This window comes from Lynx rufus, unplaced genomic scaffold, assembly GCF_022079265.1.
Source record: "Lynx rufus isolate CCGP_SWC_20201006 ecotype Redwood Valley unplaced genomic scaffold, mLynRuf1.p SCAF_8, whole genome shotgun sequence".
NCBI lineage: Eukaryota > Metazoa > Chordata > Mammalia > Carnivora > Felidae > Lynx > Lynx rufus.
Genome location: NW_025814896.1, coordinates 58,927,964 through 58,941,190, shown reverse-complemented (window position 1 = coordinate 58,941,190; position 13,227 = coordinate 58,927,964). Strand labels below are relative to the sequence as shown.

General features: G+C 45.8%; 1 protein-coding gene across 1 annotated transcript in view; it reads right to left on the bottom strand.

Annotated features, from left to right (window-relative positions):
• Positions 1-227: 227 nt before the first annotated feature.
• RFX8 (regulatory factor X8) overlaps positions 228-13,227 on the bottom strand; it is a 56,658-nt gene continuing 43,658 nt past the window's right edge. The window contains exons 8-11 of the mRNA XM_047069244.1: positions 11,413-11,507; positions 8,120-8,234; positions 5,216-5,532; positions 228-654 (exon numbers count right to left, since the gene is read on the bottom strand). Of these exons, the coding sequence (XP_046925200.1) occupies positions 478-654; positions 5,216-5,532; positions 8,120-8,234; positions 11,413-11,507 (704 nt within the window). The 3' untranslated portion in view covers positions 228-477. The remainder of the gene's footprint in view (positions 655-5,215; positions 5,533-8,119; positions 8,235-11,412; positions 11,508-13,227) is intronic.

The following is a 13,227-nucleotide window of genomic DNA, read 5'->3' as shown; positions in this document are numbered from 1 at the left end:
AATGGACCAATAAGTAAGCCTAACGGTTGGTATCAAATTGCATTTTGTCTGTTTCTTACTGCCTGAGGAGATCTTTCCACAAATTCTATTTCAATCGGGGCCCTGCCAAGGGGAAGAAAAATGTTACCATTGGCCTTTTACTGGTTGTACCTGTTTGTATTCAAATTTTATCTCTCGCTAGAGATCTATCCATTTCTCTACTCACAAGATTTCTCAAACTTCTCTTCTATTAAGTCCCTGGTAAAAACACTTGAAAAGCCCTGAAGAAAAGCAACAGAAGCAAAAAACATTCTCCAAATCAGTTTATATGATTCACCTAAACTAACTGCTTGAAATACATATAAACACAAAATAGACAATGCTACCTCTATTATGTACATAAAATCTTCTTTCTCATCAATACAAAAGCTTTAGCACTTAATATATTTTTAAGAGTGAAAATCTATGTTTTCTCATGTCCTATTCTAAGAAATGATCTTATATATTAGCGTTGCTTTCCCTGAAAAAAATATTTTCAGAGCTTTGGGGTACATCTGATACATGAATTACAAATTTTTGTCCATCTTTTAGAGTTACCAGGGCCTCTTGTCCCACAGGAAGGCTGAGTTTGAAGGTGCTTTCGGTGGCCTTGTCCTCCAACAATACCTGGATGAGCTGCAAGGGGGAAACAGTCACAAGGAAAAGATAAAAAGAGAAATTGTATGATTTCCTGTTGCAGGACCCACCATTTGAATTCTTCCACCATGCCCTCACGGACCTAACCAGAAGCTTCTGCATTTATTTACTCCTACTACTGGAGATCCCAATTTCTCTGAGGAATGCTCAAGGCCTGAGGACTGCAGGGAGAGAATCTCAACCCCCGGATGGTACAAGAGAGAGGGGCCATGGAGGGTGAGGCAGGTGGGCTGTCTTTAGGAAAAGGAATGGGCCTGCGGTTGTTTGTGACCACTTGAGATAAAGCCAGCACACTTCCATTAAGGACATGGGAGAGTGTGGATCTGGTGTGAAAATCATGAAGAAACGTATGAAATGTCCGTGGGGCTCCATGTGGCTGTAATGCTCATCACTTTGGCTGCCTTCCAGTTGGAGACCAATCCCTGTATTCTTGGCTCAAATTCCCACACAGACCCTTCCTCCACCATCCATCAAGCATGCCAGTAGATAAGGAAGGTAGGGGTGGGAGGACCATGAAAATAGTCATTGGTTAATTTAACACTCAGCTGGGTAGTAAGAGATTTGGGAGATTGACAGATTCTGATGTTAGCTTAAGCACCTGCTCTCAGCTAACACATCTAACTTCACTTAGCACGTCTTCCTATCAGAGAAACAGGGATAATATGCCTTCCTTCCCTTAGCTCCAATGGTACTTGGGAGATGAGCAAATCCTTGGACATGATGACTTTCAGACTGACAGAGAAGTATTTTCTTGGCCCTGTTTTATCGATAACCCCCCACCCCCCATAAGTCAACATATTTTGACAAAGATGGGTACACGACAACTTCAAATGCAAGGTTAGTGAAAGTATTTCATACTCTTCCTCCCTAAATTTGACAATAACCATCACCACCCAACCAGAAGATGTGTTTCTTCTCTCTCAAAAAAATTGTCTTTACCTCTGTCCTAGAGCTAAAGAGTTGCTTGTTTTTAAATATTTTTGCCATGTTTTAATCCTTGAGTGCATGCCCTAAAGTGAAAACTGTGTAGTATGTTTTTAAAAAGAATATTTCTTATTTAATATCAGTGTGATTTTTTCACTTTATTCTTAAACATTCCTTGGCACCTTCCTATTTTGAACATTGCTAGAATGTGGAAGAGTGGCAGATGGATATGGCAGTCCAGAATGCTGACTTCGGTTGTTATCATAGGTGCAGGGCGGCACTAAATTGTTCCAAGAACGAGGCTGCCACAGATGTGCAGCTGAATGGGGTGTTAACTCGTGGCAGATGAATGCAGATGGGACACAGAGGGTGTGCTTTTTTGTTGATGATGAGTGCAAATGCCGAATAATGAATGCAATAAAAATTAGATGAGCGTAACTTTTTGGTGTTAGAGTGTTTAAGTCATTATAGCTAATTCAGCAAGCATGCACAAACAGAGGCAGGTTTAATTAATCTCTAATGCATATTACCTTGGATTATCTGACATTCATCTGCCTGTATTGCTTTATTATGTAGTTCAATTAAGTAGTTAATGTCTTTCTCTATTGTTTCCACCAATTAAATATAGGTCAAACCCCACTGCAATGAACTTCAGAATTGCTAGGGGATTGGGTGGGGTGTGGTGAAAGGTGCTCAGGTTAGGAGGTTTCATTGGAGAATTAATAATGATGACTAATGGTTATGGGTACTTATGTTCCAAGAATCTTACAATGATTGACTTATTTAAGCTTCATAACTGCCCTATGGAATTAGATAGTATTATTCTTATTTTGTAGATAAAGAGACTGAGGTACAGATAAATTAAGCAATTTGCCCAAGATTCTCAGCTAAGAAGTGGAAGACAGGGGGGCGCCTGGGTGGCGCAGTCGGTTAAGCGTCCGACTTCAGCCAGGTCACGATCTCGCGGTCTGTGAGTTCGAGCCCCGCGTCGGGCTCTGGGCTGATGGCTCAGAGCCTGGAGCCTGTTTCCGATTCTGTCTCCCTCTCTCTCTGCCCCTCCCCCGTTCATGCTCTGTCTCTCTCTGTCCCAAAAATAAATAAGCGTTGAAAAAAAAAAAATTTAAAAAAAGAAGTGGAAGACAGGGAATTTGAATCTCATCTAGGAAGTTATGTACTAGACTGCCCACTTTTGTTCCCAAATCATCAGACTTGAAGGTATTTCTAATTTATTCCCATCACTGCTTTTGGAATTAGAGCACATGGCAGCACCTTCTGGGAAGAGAGAGGGTGCTAGGAAGGGACAGTTTTGCAAGGAGATCTACGAAGGTTTGAATCTCTGTTCTGTCAGTTACTAGTGAGGTGACCTTGGGAACATTACTCAACCCTTCATGAGCCTCAGTTATGCTATCTGTGAACCGGGAACAATGATGGTACATCTCATTGTGTTGTTGAAACGATGCATTTACATGCCCAACACAAAGTTTACTCCTGGTTACCCTGGTGACTAAGGGGCATGTCAAATTGTCTACAGTCCTAGCTCTCTCCCCAGCCAGTGAGTGGAGATGTGCACACTTGGAGCTGAATGTCCAGCACAATTCCTTGTCCTGTTAGGACTCCATACAATGTTCCAGAGTGTACTCAGGTGAGTTTCCCACTGGCCAGCCCTTGCAGGGCCCTGCTGCCAGGACAGGACATTTCGTCCAGAGGGTCAAGGGTGCAGGGAGAGACATTTTCCTGGGCACAGCCTGGCCACCTGGTTCCTTCTTCAGATCTAACTGGGCCTTCTCTCTGCCAGCAGCCCTGAAATACCAGCTTGTGAGTGATGCCCTAACTGTCCCCAGCTGCTCCTCTCCTAACAGGGCCCAGCTCTCCTTGCCCCCACCATTGGGTCCCTGATTTGAGGCCAGTATGTCACTATTTCATGCCTGTCTGTCATGTCTGCTTCAGATACACACTCACAGAGGAGGTGAGTTTCTTATTTATAGATACATGTCTGAACCTACTCCACCAACAGCATCAAAGGTAGCTAGATATATGAACATAACTATTGCAAGACAAGAAAACAAAGACCAAAACCAGAGAATGTGTAAACCTGACACGCATTTCTTTCACTCTGGCTCATATTATTTTTGTCTAGTACGGTGTTCTGTCCAAGTAGTGCTTAATAACAGGGTTCTCTGCACTCTGGGGTACTTGGAATGAGGGTTTATTCAGGAAGGAAAGGTCCCTGTGAGGTTCTGGTTATTGTGAGGACTGTAGGGCATTGAACAGTTTCAGGCTGTGACTCATTCCCATGGTCAAGACCACTGTTAACTCAGGTGAAGGGCAATGACCCTGCCTGGATCTCCTACTCAGCTCAACTCCTCATCTTCTCAAAAGGGGAGGGAACTTGCGGGTGCAAAAGAAATACTATGTAAAGTGGCTAAACTTCCAAACATGTGTATAGAAGGTTTAGAAATTAGTCCTAAGACAATTTTTTACACCAGGCACCCTCCACTTCCCCAGGCAACGGAGGAGTTTCAATTGCTTGCTCCAGCAGTCTGGCTCCTCTTTCTGGCACTCAAGGTCCCCTCTCTGAACTCTGCAACCTGTGTCCTATTCTCCTTCGGGCATGGACCACCCTCCTCTGATCTTGTGTTGTGGGAGAAGAATGGACTAGAGATCAGGCAGGCCAGGGTTCCAATCTCCATTCCACTATTTACTTGCTGTGTGACTTCCTGCAAGTCACTTAGCTTCTCTGAGCCTCAGTTCCCTCAGCCATGGCATAGAAATGATAAGGGCAGATACTCTGCAGGGCTGTATGGCTTGGAGATAATGTATAGAAAAGTTGTATAGTAGGTGGAAATAGCAATTCTTATTTTTATATCTTTCAAGATGTACCCCAATTCCATCTTTTCAAAATCCCAAATGGCAGAGGTGTTTTCAGGGGTTACCTCTTAGTTTAGTTAGCTCAGTTAGCCTAACTACTGAGGAAAACAAAGTCAAGAGAAATGTAGCTTAAACTAAATCTCACAGCTTGCAGCCCACGGACAGACACCTGAAACATGCGGAGTGTGACCTTCCTCAAGGAAGTCATGGCTGCCTTAGCACATTAACGTTTATGTTTTATTACAGACTAAACCTTATCTTAACAGTAGCTAGCCCCTCAAGGTCCTGAAAGCCTTGCTTCAAAATTCCTGAGACTTATGCTATCCCTAACCCCCACTAATCAAAAAGTATATAATCAGTCACTCCTCACAATCTCAGTGCAGTTCTTTCTGCCCACGGGTCCTGTCCCATGCTATAATAAAATCACCTTTTTGCACCAAAAACATCTCAGGAATTCTTTCTTCCAAATTTCATCATAAGCATGCCTGGCAAACTCTGGCAAGGCAAGACCCAGGCCATCCAAATATTCCACAGCTCTAAGTGTGCCTGGTACATAATCTATACACCATGAACGTTTGCTGACCAGTGATTAACAGATAAGCTACTATCATCACCCCTGGCAAAAATCTCCTGAAGCAAAGATGAGTCTAGAATCATGTATCATTATTTGGACAGAATGATCTTCGTGGATTTCCTAACCATGTGATAGTTCTTACTTCCCTTGCCAAGCCTGCCCCTGTGTCTGTACCTTATCACCCGTGTCAGTGTCCACCAGGAAGCCCAGGACCCTGAGAAACACACTGTTCACACCCACAGGACATCGGCTCTGGCCTATGTGTTTCAGCATCACCCGATGTGGATCCATATGTGGGCTGTCATATGCCAGGGCTGGTGAAGAATCTGGAGGGTGGAAGGTTGCCTGGTCTGGCTGGACAAGAGACTGGTCATCTGGTAGCATTTCCTTGAGATTTCCCACATCATCGTCGTCCTCTTCCTCTTCTATGCATGACTGAAGTATATGAATCACATATTCTAGAAGCAGCAAATGAAACAGATGCCAGGAGCCTACATTGAAATAACAAGACCAAATGAATAATTAGATATAGACAGATGGACAAATAAACAGATCACTGTGGAAATACCAACTTTTCTGGGGCTTTCAACTCCTGTGTACTGGGACCTTCCCACTCCTATAGCAGATCCTCAGGGGTCCTAGGCGGGCATTCCATACCCATGAATCCCAGTCAAGGAGGCTTTTGGACAGAAAGCACAGACAGTTACATAGCCTGAGCCATGAAGGGGAACTTAAAACCCATCTGGTGTGAGGTGGGAGAAAAACAAATCCCACAGAGAAAGAGATGCCGCTCCCAGAGCTGGTGAATGTGCCCCCTTGGCCTCCCATGGTTGGCACATGAGGCTGGGCAATAAGGGACAGGCTGGGAGATGCAGAGGTATAGTGCAGAAGGGAGCCAGCTGCCCTTAGGAGGCTGGAAAGAGCTGGACACGTAGCTATGCCTTTCCCCTGTTGCAGTCTGTGTGGCTGCATCTTGTGGTGAGGGAAGTGGGGGAGGGAAGCTGGCTGGCATTCTCTCACGTGGGCCTGCAAGGGGTGCCCTCAGCGAGACTGGTAGGGGAGACAGGAGGGCATGTGACTCAGCGAAACGCTCCAAATCCCAAGGCCTTTGGTTTTCCAGAAAAGAAAAAGATAATTAACATTAGGCTGAAAAGCGGGGCTGGGGTGGGGTGTGGGGGAGGGGGATCTGGCTTATTGCTATCATTAAAAGACACTTTTTTAATGAAGGTAAAACCTTGACTATACAGATATAAAATGAATGGGTGTCAAAGAACTCATGTGTCATTTATTAAAGAGGAAGTTAGTAAAATATTGCAACTGGTTCAAAAGAGAATTCAAAGCATTGACCATATATAGACAGAGAAGAATTTACACAAATTCAACAGACCTGTCCTCAGGACAGTAATCAATGGCATCCACCTGACACAGCTAGTTTGCATTTCCCTGAAGGAGGATCATTTGCATTATCATCAGTTGGACACAATTTAGAGTTGTAAAATAACTCAAACACAATGAAAGACAGAGATAACTCAGGCCAGTGTGCTGAACCTTTTGCCTGTTTCAATGCCTTTTATCCATTTCAAGCAAACTTCTGTCCATATCAAAGCCTTATACAATGTTTGTTTTTCCTTGATAGATCTGGGTGAGATGGGATGGCTTGACAGGGTCTTGAATGAGCCTGACCTCCCTCTGGCCCACTTAACCATGTGAAGAGGAAAAACTGGTGTAAATACTTTCTTGGGCTTCATACAGGGATCCAAAGAAAGTGTATTGGGGGAGGGGACGACAGCTTCAGGGCTGGGTTTCTTTCCATGACTACATGTGAGCCCTGCGCCATCACTTTGTGCTGGGAGAGCATTAGCATAAAGCAGAGTCATTTGGACTTCATTAAAGGGGAAATCTCATTACCAATGGGTGTCATCTCCATGGCAACTCACAGCAGCCACCTTCCAGAGTGTTGGCAAAACTGGTCTACCATAGGGCTTATCTCCTTTTCCTTGTTCCACCTGCTCGCTGTGAGGACATCTCTGGAGCAGGGATTCCTCACCCTGATTAGTGTGCAAGATCACAGGGGTGGAGACTTTGTCTTTCCACTACTGTATGCTCAGTGCCCAGGAAGGCGCTTGCGACTTTGTAGGGACACAATAAATAGCCGTTGGAGTGAGTGATTCTTTCCATGAGGCTGGAGGGCTCAGGGGTGAAATTCCCTTCCTACAGCTCTCTTACACACCATCTTTGCCACAGATGTGACAGACGTGAGCTTCTCTGACAGAGAAAGACCACGCATTTGACCAGAAAGTTTGCAATGGATGCTATTTCACTCTTTCTACTATCTGCGTACAAGGATGACTTTATCAACTGTTATTTATAAAATTTAAATATGGGCACCCCAAAGAACCCACTTTTTTTTCTATCTTAGTTGGCTTCCTGGGTGCTTTCTTTAACATGTCCCAAGAACACAATTCAAAAACAAAGGTGGGGCACCTGGGTGGCTTAGTTGGTTAAGCATCCGACTATTGATCTAAGGGTCGAGTTGAAGTCCCGTGTTGGGCTGTGTTCAGCTTGAAACCTACTTAAAACAAACAGACAAACAAACAAACAAACAAATAAAAACCTGGGGAAGCTTCTAAGACATCCAACCATGATGGAATGGGAAAGGGAAGCATGTATCATGTTGCCATTAAAAAAAAATGATTGTTATGGCTTTGTATGACTTTCTGTGTCTATGTTGTATTTTGCTTTAAAAGGTGAAAGGGAGATGACTGGATTCTATGTAGAACACGGAGAATACTTATGCTATGATGACATTAAAAATTTTTTTAATGTTTATTTATTTTTAAGAGACAGAGAGACAGAGTGTGAGTGGGGAGGGGCAGAGAGAGAGGGAGATACAGAATCTGAAACAGGCATCAGTCTCTGAGCTGTCAGCACAGAGCCCAATGCGGGGCTCGAACCCACCAGCCATGAGATCATGACGTGAGCCAAAGCTGGACATTTAACCGACCGAGCCACCCAGGTGCCCCTATGATAACATTTTTAAAGGGTAGGATACAAAATGTTTTGTAGTCTCTGACTTACCAAAACTATCTCTGTGGCAGAGGGTCATGGCTTTGCTCACAGTGGTAAGAAGGAAATTCCATCTCAGCTGGAAGCTGGCGGCCAATTTGATAAATTCTTCTTTGTTTCTGCTTGGCTATTACATTTTTATGAGGAAAAAAATGCTGGGGTTTATGACAAAATCAAGATCATGTTTTCAAATGCGCATAGGTGTCATGCGCAGACTTTCCCAAGTGGCCCAAGGAGAAGAGGAAGAGGAAATGATGAGGTGGGCAGAGAGGCAGAGGCACACTGGCCTATATCTGGTTTTGTGGCATCTCCTGTGGAGATGATTCCAGAGAAGAACCCTTTGAAGTTGGTGGAGAGAAGGAAAGAGGTGGGAGATTGGCCTACATTTTTTGTTTTAACCCCATGAAAGAAGTCATTTGTGAAGCGCAACAGGGAAATCCTGCAGGGCAGCCTCACTGAAGCCCACCTGGCGGTAGCCATTGAGAGAGACGGTGGCTGTTTTATCCTTGCCAAGGCCGTTCGCGTGAAAAAGTCGCACAGAATCCCATAATAATGAAAGTAATGGCACTGATTTTGGAAAGCACAAAGCTGGCCACTGCGTCACGTGAATGATCTGAGGACTGGCAGGTCCCACCCGTGGGGCCAACAGAGCCGAGGCCAGCAGACGGCCTGCATAGCACTTAACTGGGTGTGGGTGAGATGCCTGTCTGTGTGCAGGCTGAGAAACTAACCAGACTGGGAGCTGCCTTGGGCCGCGCTTGCAATGAATTACAAACCCATGGGATCATATGAATCTCGCATGCAAATGTTGGAATGAATGCCCCAAAGCCTCCTAAGCCTCATTGTATATGTGGACCACCCACTGGCTTAGCCACATGTCTCTGAGGAGGAGATGTTGAGACTGTCTAGGAATGAAGGAATCCCCTTTCTCATCACTGCTTCTCTCCTTCCTTTGCCTTCACTGGGAGTGCCTTGGGCTCTGGGAACACATGAACCCCGCTCCCCCCGTGGCTTCTGGCACCCCCCCCCCAGTCTTTCTGATCATCTAAATGGGGCTCCTGGGAGAAGCCCTGCTTCACAGACACAAGGATACTTTTTTAGAGCATCAAGAGAAGTAGCTGCGGGCGACCAGCTCTCTTCTTAGACGTTTAGACATAAACCCTCAACAGTATGGAATATTCCTCCGCTCGCCACCCACGTGGCACCTCAGGTTCCCGTGTTCAGAAATTGCTCCTGGGCCCCAACTGCACAAGAACGGGGAGAACGAACACGTGACGCAGCTGAACATCTCCCTCTGCTAGCGAGCTGCCAGATGCTAGCCACGGAAGCCATTAGTCATCTCCCACATGCCCAAGGGCTTACATTTTAACAGTCTGAGTATTTTATTGACAATACACTGCTTTTTATCAGCCAAGCTGCTTTACAAAAACAAGCCCTTCAAAGGCACGCAGTTACAAAAACACCATTTTTCTAACATGCTTCATTGGTGAAGGCTGAAGATAGGGTGGTGGAGTCTTGGGAAATACAACATGTTACATGGTCTAAAATAAGATGAGCCCCTCCGGCTGCTCCAAGGCAGGTCTGGTATTACTGGTAGCAGAGGGCTCATCTTGGTTAAAGTCAGAGGTGGAGTGAATACCCAAAACAAGGAACAGAGGCTTGAAAGCTTCTGTGGGTGAAGCTTTCATGTGAATAAATGTCTCCACAGCATCATAGCCCTAAACATGTTTACCACGGTTATAAATAAGCTTTGCCAAAGACCGACGGGGAGGGATAAAAGCCATACAGAATCTGGAATGATTATCACCCAGAAGCAAAGAACGGAAACAGACACCTGCCAAAGGTTGGGAATGACCTTCAAGTTCTTTCCTGGAAAGTTTTCTGGTTCATCTCTATGAGGTGTGCGATCCCAGTGCTGCCTGCAGTCTTTGTCTCAGGTATTGTCTGTGCCCTTTCTCTTTGATGGGGAGGACAGGCATACGGACAAGAACAGGCAGGGCAGGAAAGAGGAGAGAAAGAAATGTGACGAGAAGTTTAAACAGAGAAAGCCCAAAGTCATGTTCACGGTACAGGCCCTCTAAGTCTCCTCCAGAGATGTCTGCTTCTTCTTCCCTAGACAGATCCTCCTTTTTCCATATGCTCATTCTGCTCAGGTCTCTCATGGGGACATTGCTCCCTTAGCTTGTTTTAATCCTATTCACCTTCCACACCCCAGTTTAAACCCCACCTCCCTCATCAAAGCCTTTCCTGATGGCCTCAGACTTCAGAGGACAATGCCCCACCCACCATGGGCCACTAGGACAAGGGTGCTGTAGCTTTCTTGGACAGCATTCTCAGCTCTTACAGTGTGGCTGTGGAAGCAGAGGATGATGACAATTAAGCAAAGAACCCTCCCTGTTCAAGGAACACCCAAGTTTCAAGTCGACCGGAAGGACGAAACCCATCCATATCGAAAACAATTCGTCTTTGATTTTGTGAAATCAAGCCTGATGCTTTATTGGGATGGTTCTGCAAAGTACCCAGAAAAGTGCCATTCTCCCCAAACAGACAAAATTGCCCCTCCTCCTAGACACTTCTGCTTGGTGCACACATACACTCATCCAAGCTCACCTGCGCGCACACACACACACACACACACACACTCACCTGCATACGCATGCCTCCCCCACATGCTCACTTGCACACACACTCACTAGTGGTCACTCACACACACATGCTCACCCACCCCCACTCATCTGCATATACATTCTCACCTGCACACACACCTGAGCCCACATGTGCTCACCCAAGAGCACATGCTTACCCACAAACACACACCTGCATGTGCCAGCCTCTGATTCCTGCCTTGCTACAGGAGTGAGACACCACTTCCCTATCTTTAACACCCGCACCAGCAATGACACATTTCTGGCCAGAGAAAACTCTTTCATTTCATCGGGTCACGGGCACTGGTGCTAAAATGTAGCTGGAATGATCAACAACCCCTTCTTCCCTTTAAAAAAATATCATGGTACAAAACTGATGAACATAAGGGAAGGGAAGCAAAAATAATAAAAAACAGGGAGGGGGACAAAACATAAGAGATTTTTAAATATAGAGAACAAACTATGGGTTCCTGGAGGGGTGGTGGGTGGAGGAATGGGCTAAATGGGTAAGGGACATTAAGGAAGACACTTGTTGGGATGAGCACTGGGGGTTATACATAGGGGATGAATCACCGGAATCTCCTCCTGAACTCATTATTGCACTATATGCTAACTAACTTGGATGTAAATTCAAAAAATTTTAAAAATATGGTTTTGTACCTGGAAGACAAATGCTTGGAGATTTGAAGACAGACAATTCAGGAATACACTGAGGTCTGTGGATGTCCCCAGCAAAGAAATCAAACTGCTTAAACCTATAGACAAAAGAAACAAAAAGATTGTGAGCCAAGTAGCAGGATTTTACTGTAAGTATTTGTGTACGAGGTAACCTAGGGGACGACACTGGAACAGTAGTTTAAAGGAACTCCCTGGGGCCTCACACCCCTTCTGAACACAAAGCATGAATTCTAAAGCCGGATTTGTCACCTCTGCGGTCAACTAGTTCGGAGTTATGTGGTCTTGCCTCTTAGGAACCGCCTCTGTCACTTGTTGAAATGGAAAAAATATTTTGAAATAATAACTACACCTTGTAATTATACAGAACCCAGCTAGAAATGAGCTCATTGCATGATACAGACATGACCTCACCTATCCTTGCCATGTTCACAAAGGGGTAGTTTATTAATGTCCTCGAAACTGATGGTGGACATCAAAGCTGATGAGGGATGTGCCTTGCCTGGGGTTATAAACTCAGTTAGTACAGACCTGAAGGGTGGAGCCCCAGCACATGTGACGTTGGGACTTGGCTCCTGCATCTGCACAGGCAGCACTTAGCAAAGAACAGCCTTTGGCTCTCTCGCCTTTTTGAATGCAGCCATGGACCCAGCAGAGTTTAGAAAACCGAGTAGGTTGCCATGGCCCTGACTGAGGCTTGGCCAGGGTTCATCTGGCAGATCTTTGAGGTACACCTCAAGCATTTGCCTGCTAGGTGTCAGCAGTGGCTACCAGCATACTGCTTCCCTGCTGGCTCTGTGCCCTCTTGGAAGTTCTTCCGTCCACAAGAATGCCAGCAGGAACACAGGAGGACTGGGCAGGCATCTGGGAGAGAGGCCTCATGCCTTCCTGGGGTTCCCTGGGCTCCAGCGGGAGCAAAAGCAGGGTTTGGGCAAGCACCTGGAGCTTTGGGGAGAGCCAGTAGCCTGGGACGGAGGCCTTTTGGGCTCCTACTAATGAGGACTGCTTGTCCATATCTCTGAAGCTTGCTGGGTTAGGTATTCACCTTTTCATTGCTGGTTTGGTTGGAAAGGGAGATCCTAGGGAGGAGCTGGGATTTGGGATGGCCAGGCAACAGGGGCAGGGGCTACTAGCCAAAAAGTATGGACCTATTTATTTATTATTTTGTTTAAAATTTTTTTAATGTTTATTTATTTTTGATAGAGCACAAGCAAGGGAGGGGCAGATAGAGAGGGAGACACAGAATCAGAAGCGGGCTCCAGGCTCTGAGCTGTCAGCACAGAGCCCAACGCAGGGCTCGAACTCACAGACTGTGAGCTCATGACCTGAGCCAAAGTTGGATGCTCAACCGACTGAGCCACCCAGGTGGCCCAGTATGGACCTATTTAAATATTTTAATAACTGGTAAATCCTACCAAAGTCAGCCCTACTTCAAGGTTAAAGAAAGAGGCGAGGATAGTTTGCAGTGCATGTATGCACTGCCAACTCCAGGTACTCATCTAGTTATGAAGCACTGAAGGGCTACCCTGTGCCAGCACTGTGCTGGGTGGAGCAAGATGAAGAAGCCACAGCTGACATCCGAAGGAGCTCACAGGTTCTGGGGAAGCAGAGCTCTATGCACAGTTGAGTGTACCAGGACAGAGTCAGGCTCGTGGAGGATGAAGCTAGTAGACCTTCCCAGGCCTCCCTGGTGAAGTGTCTGGAATGGGTGCCAACCGAGCACGGCCCCCATGGCCCACCCCCAGCGACTCTCATACAGGGGCCTAGAGATTCGCCTACAGTCTGGGGGAGGAGGTCGTA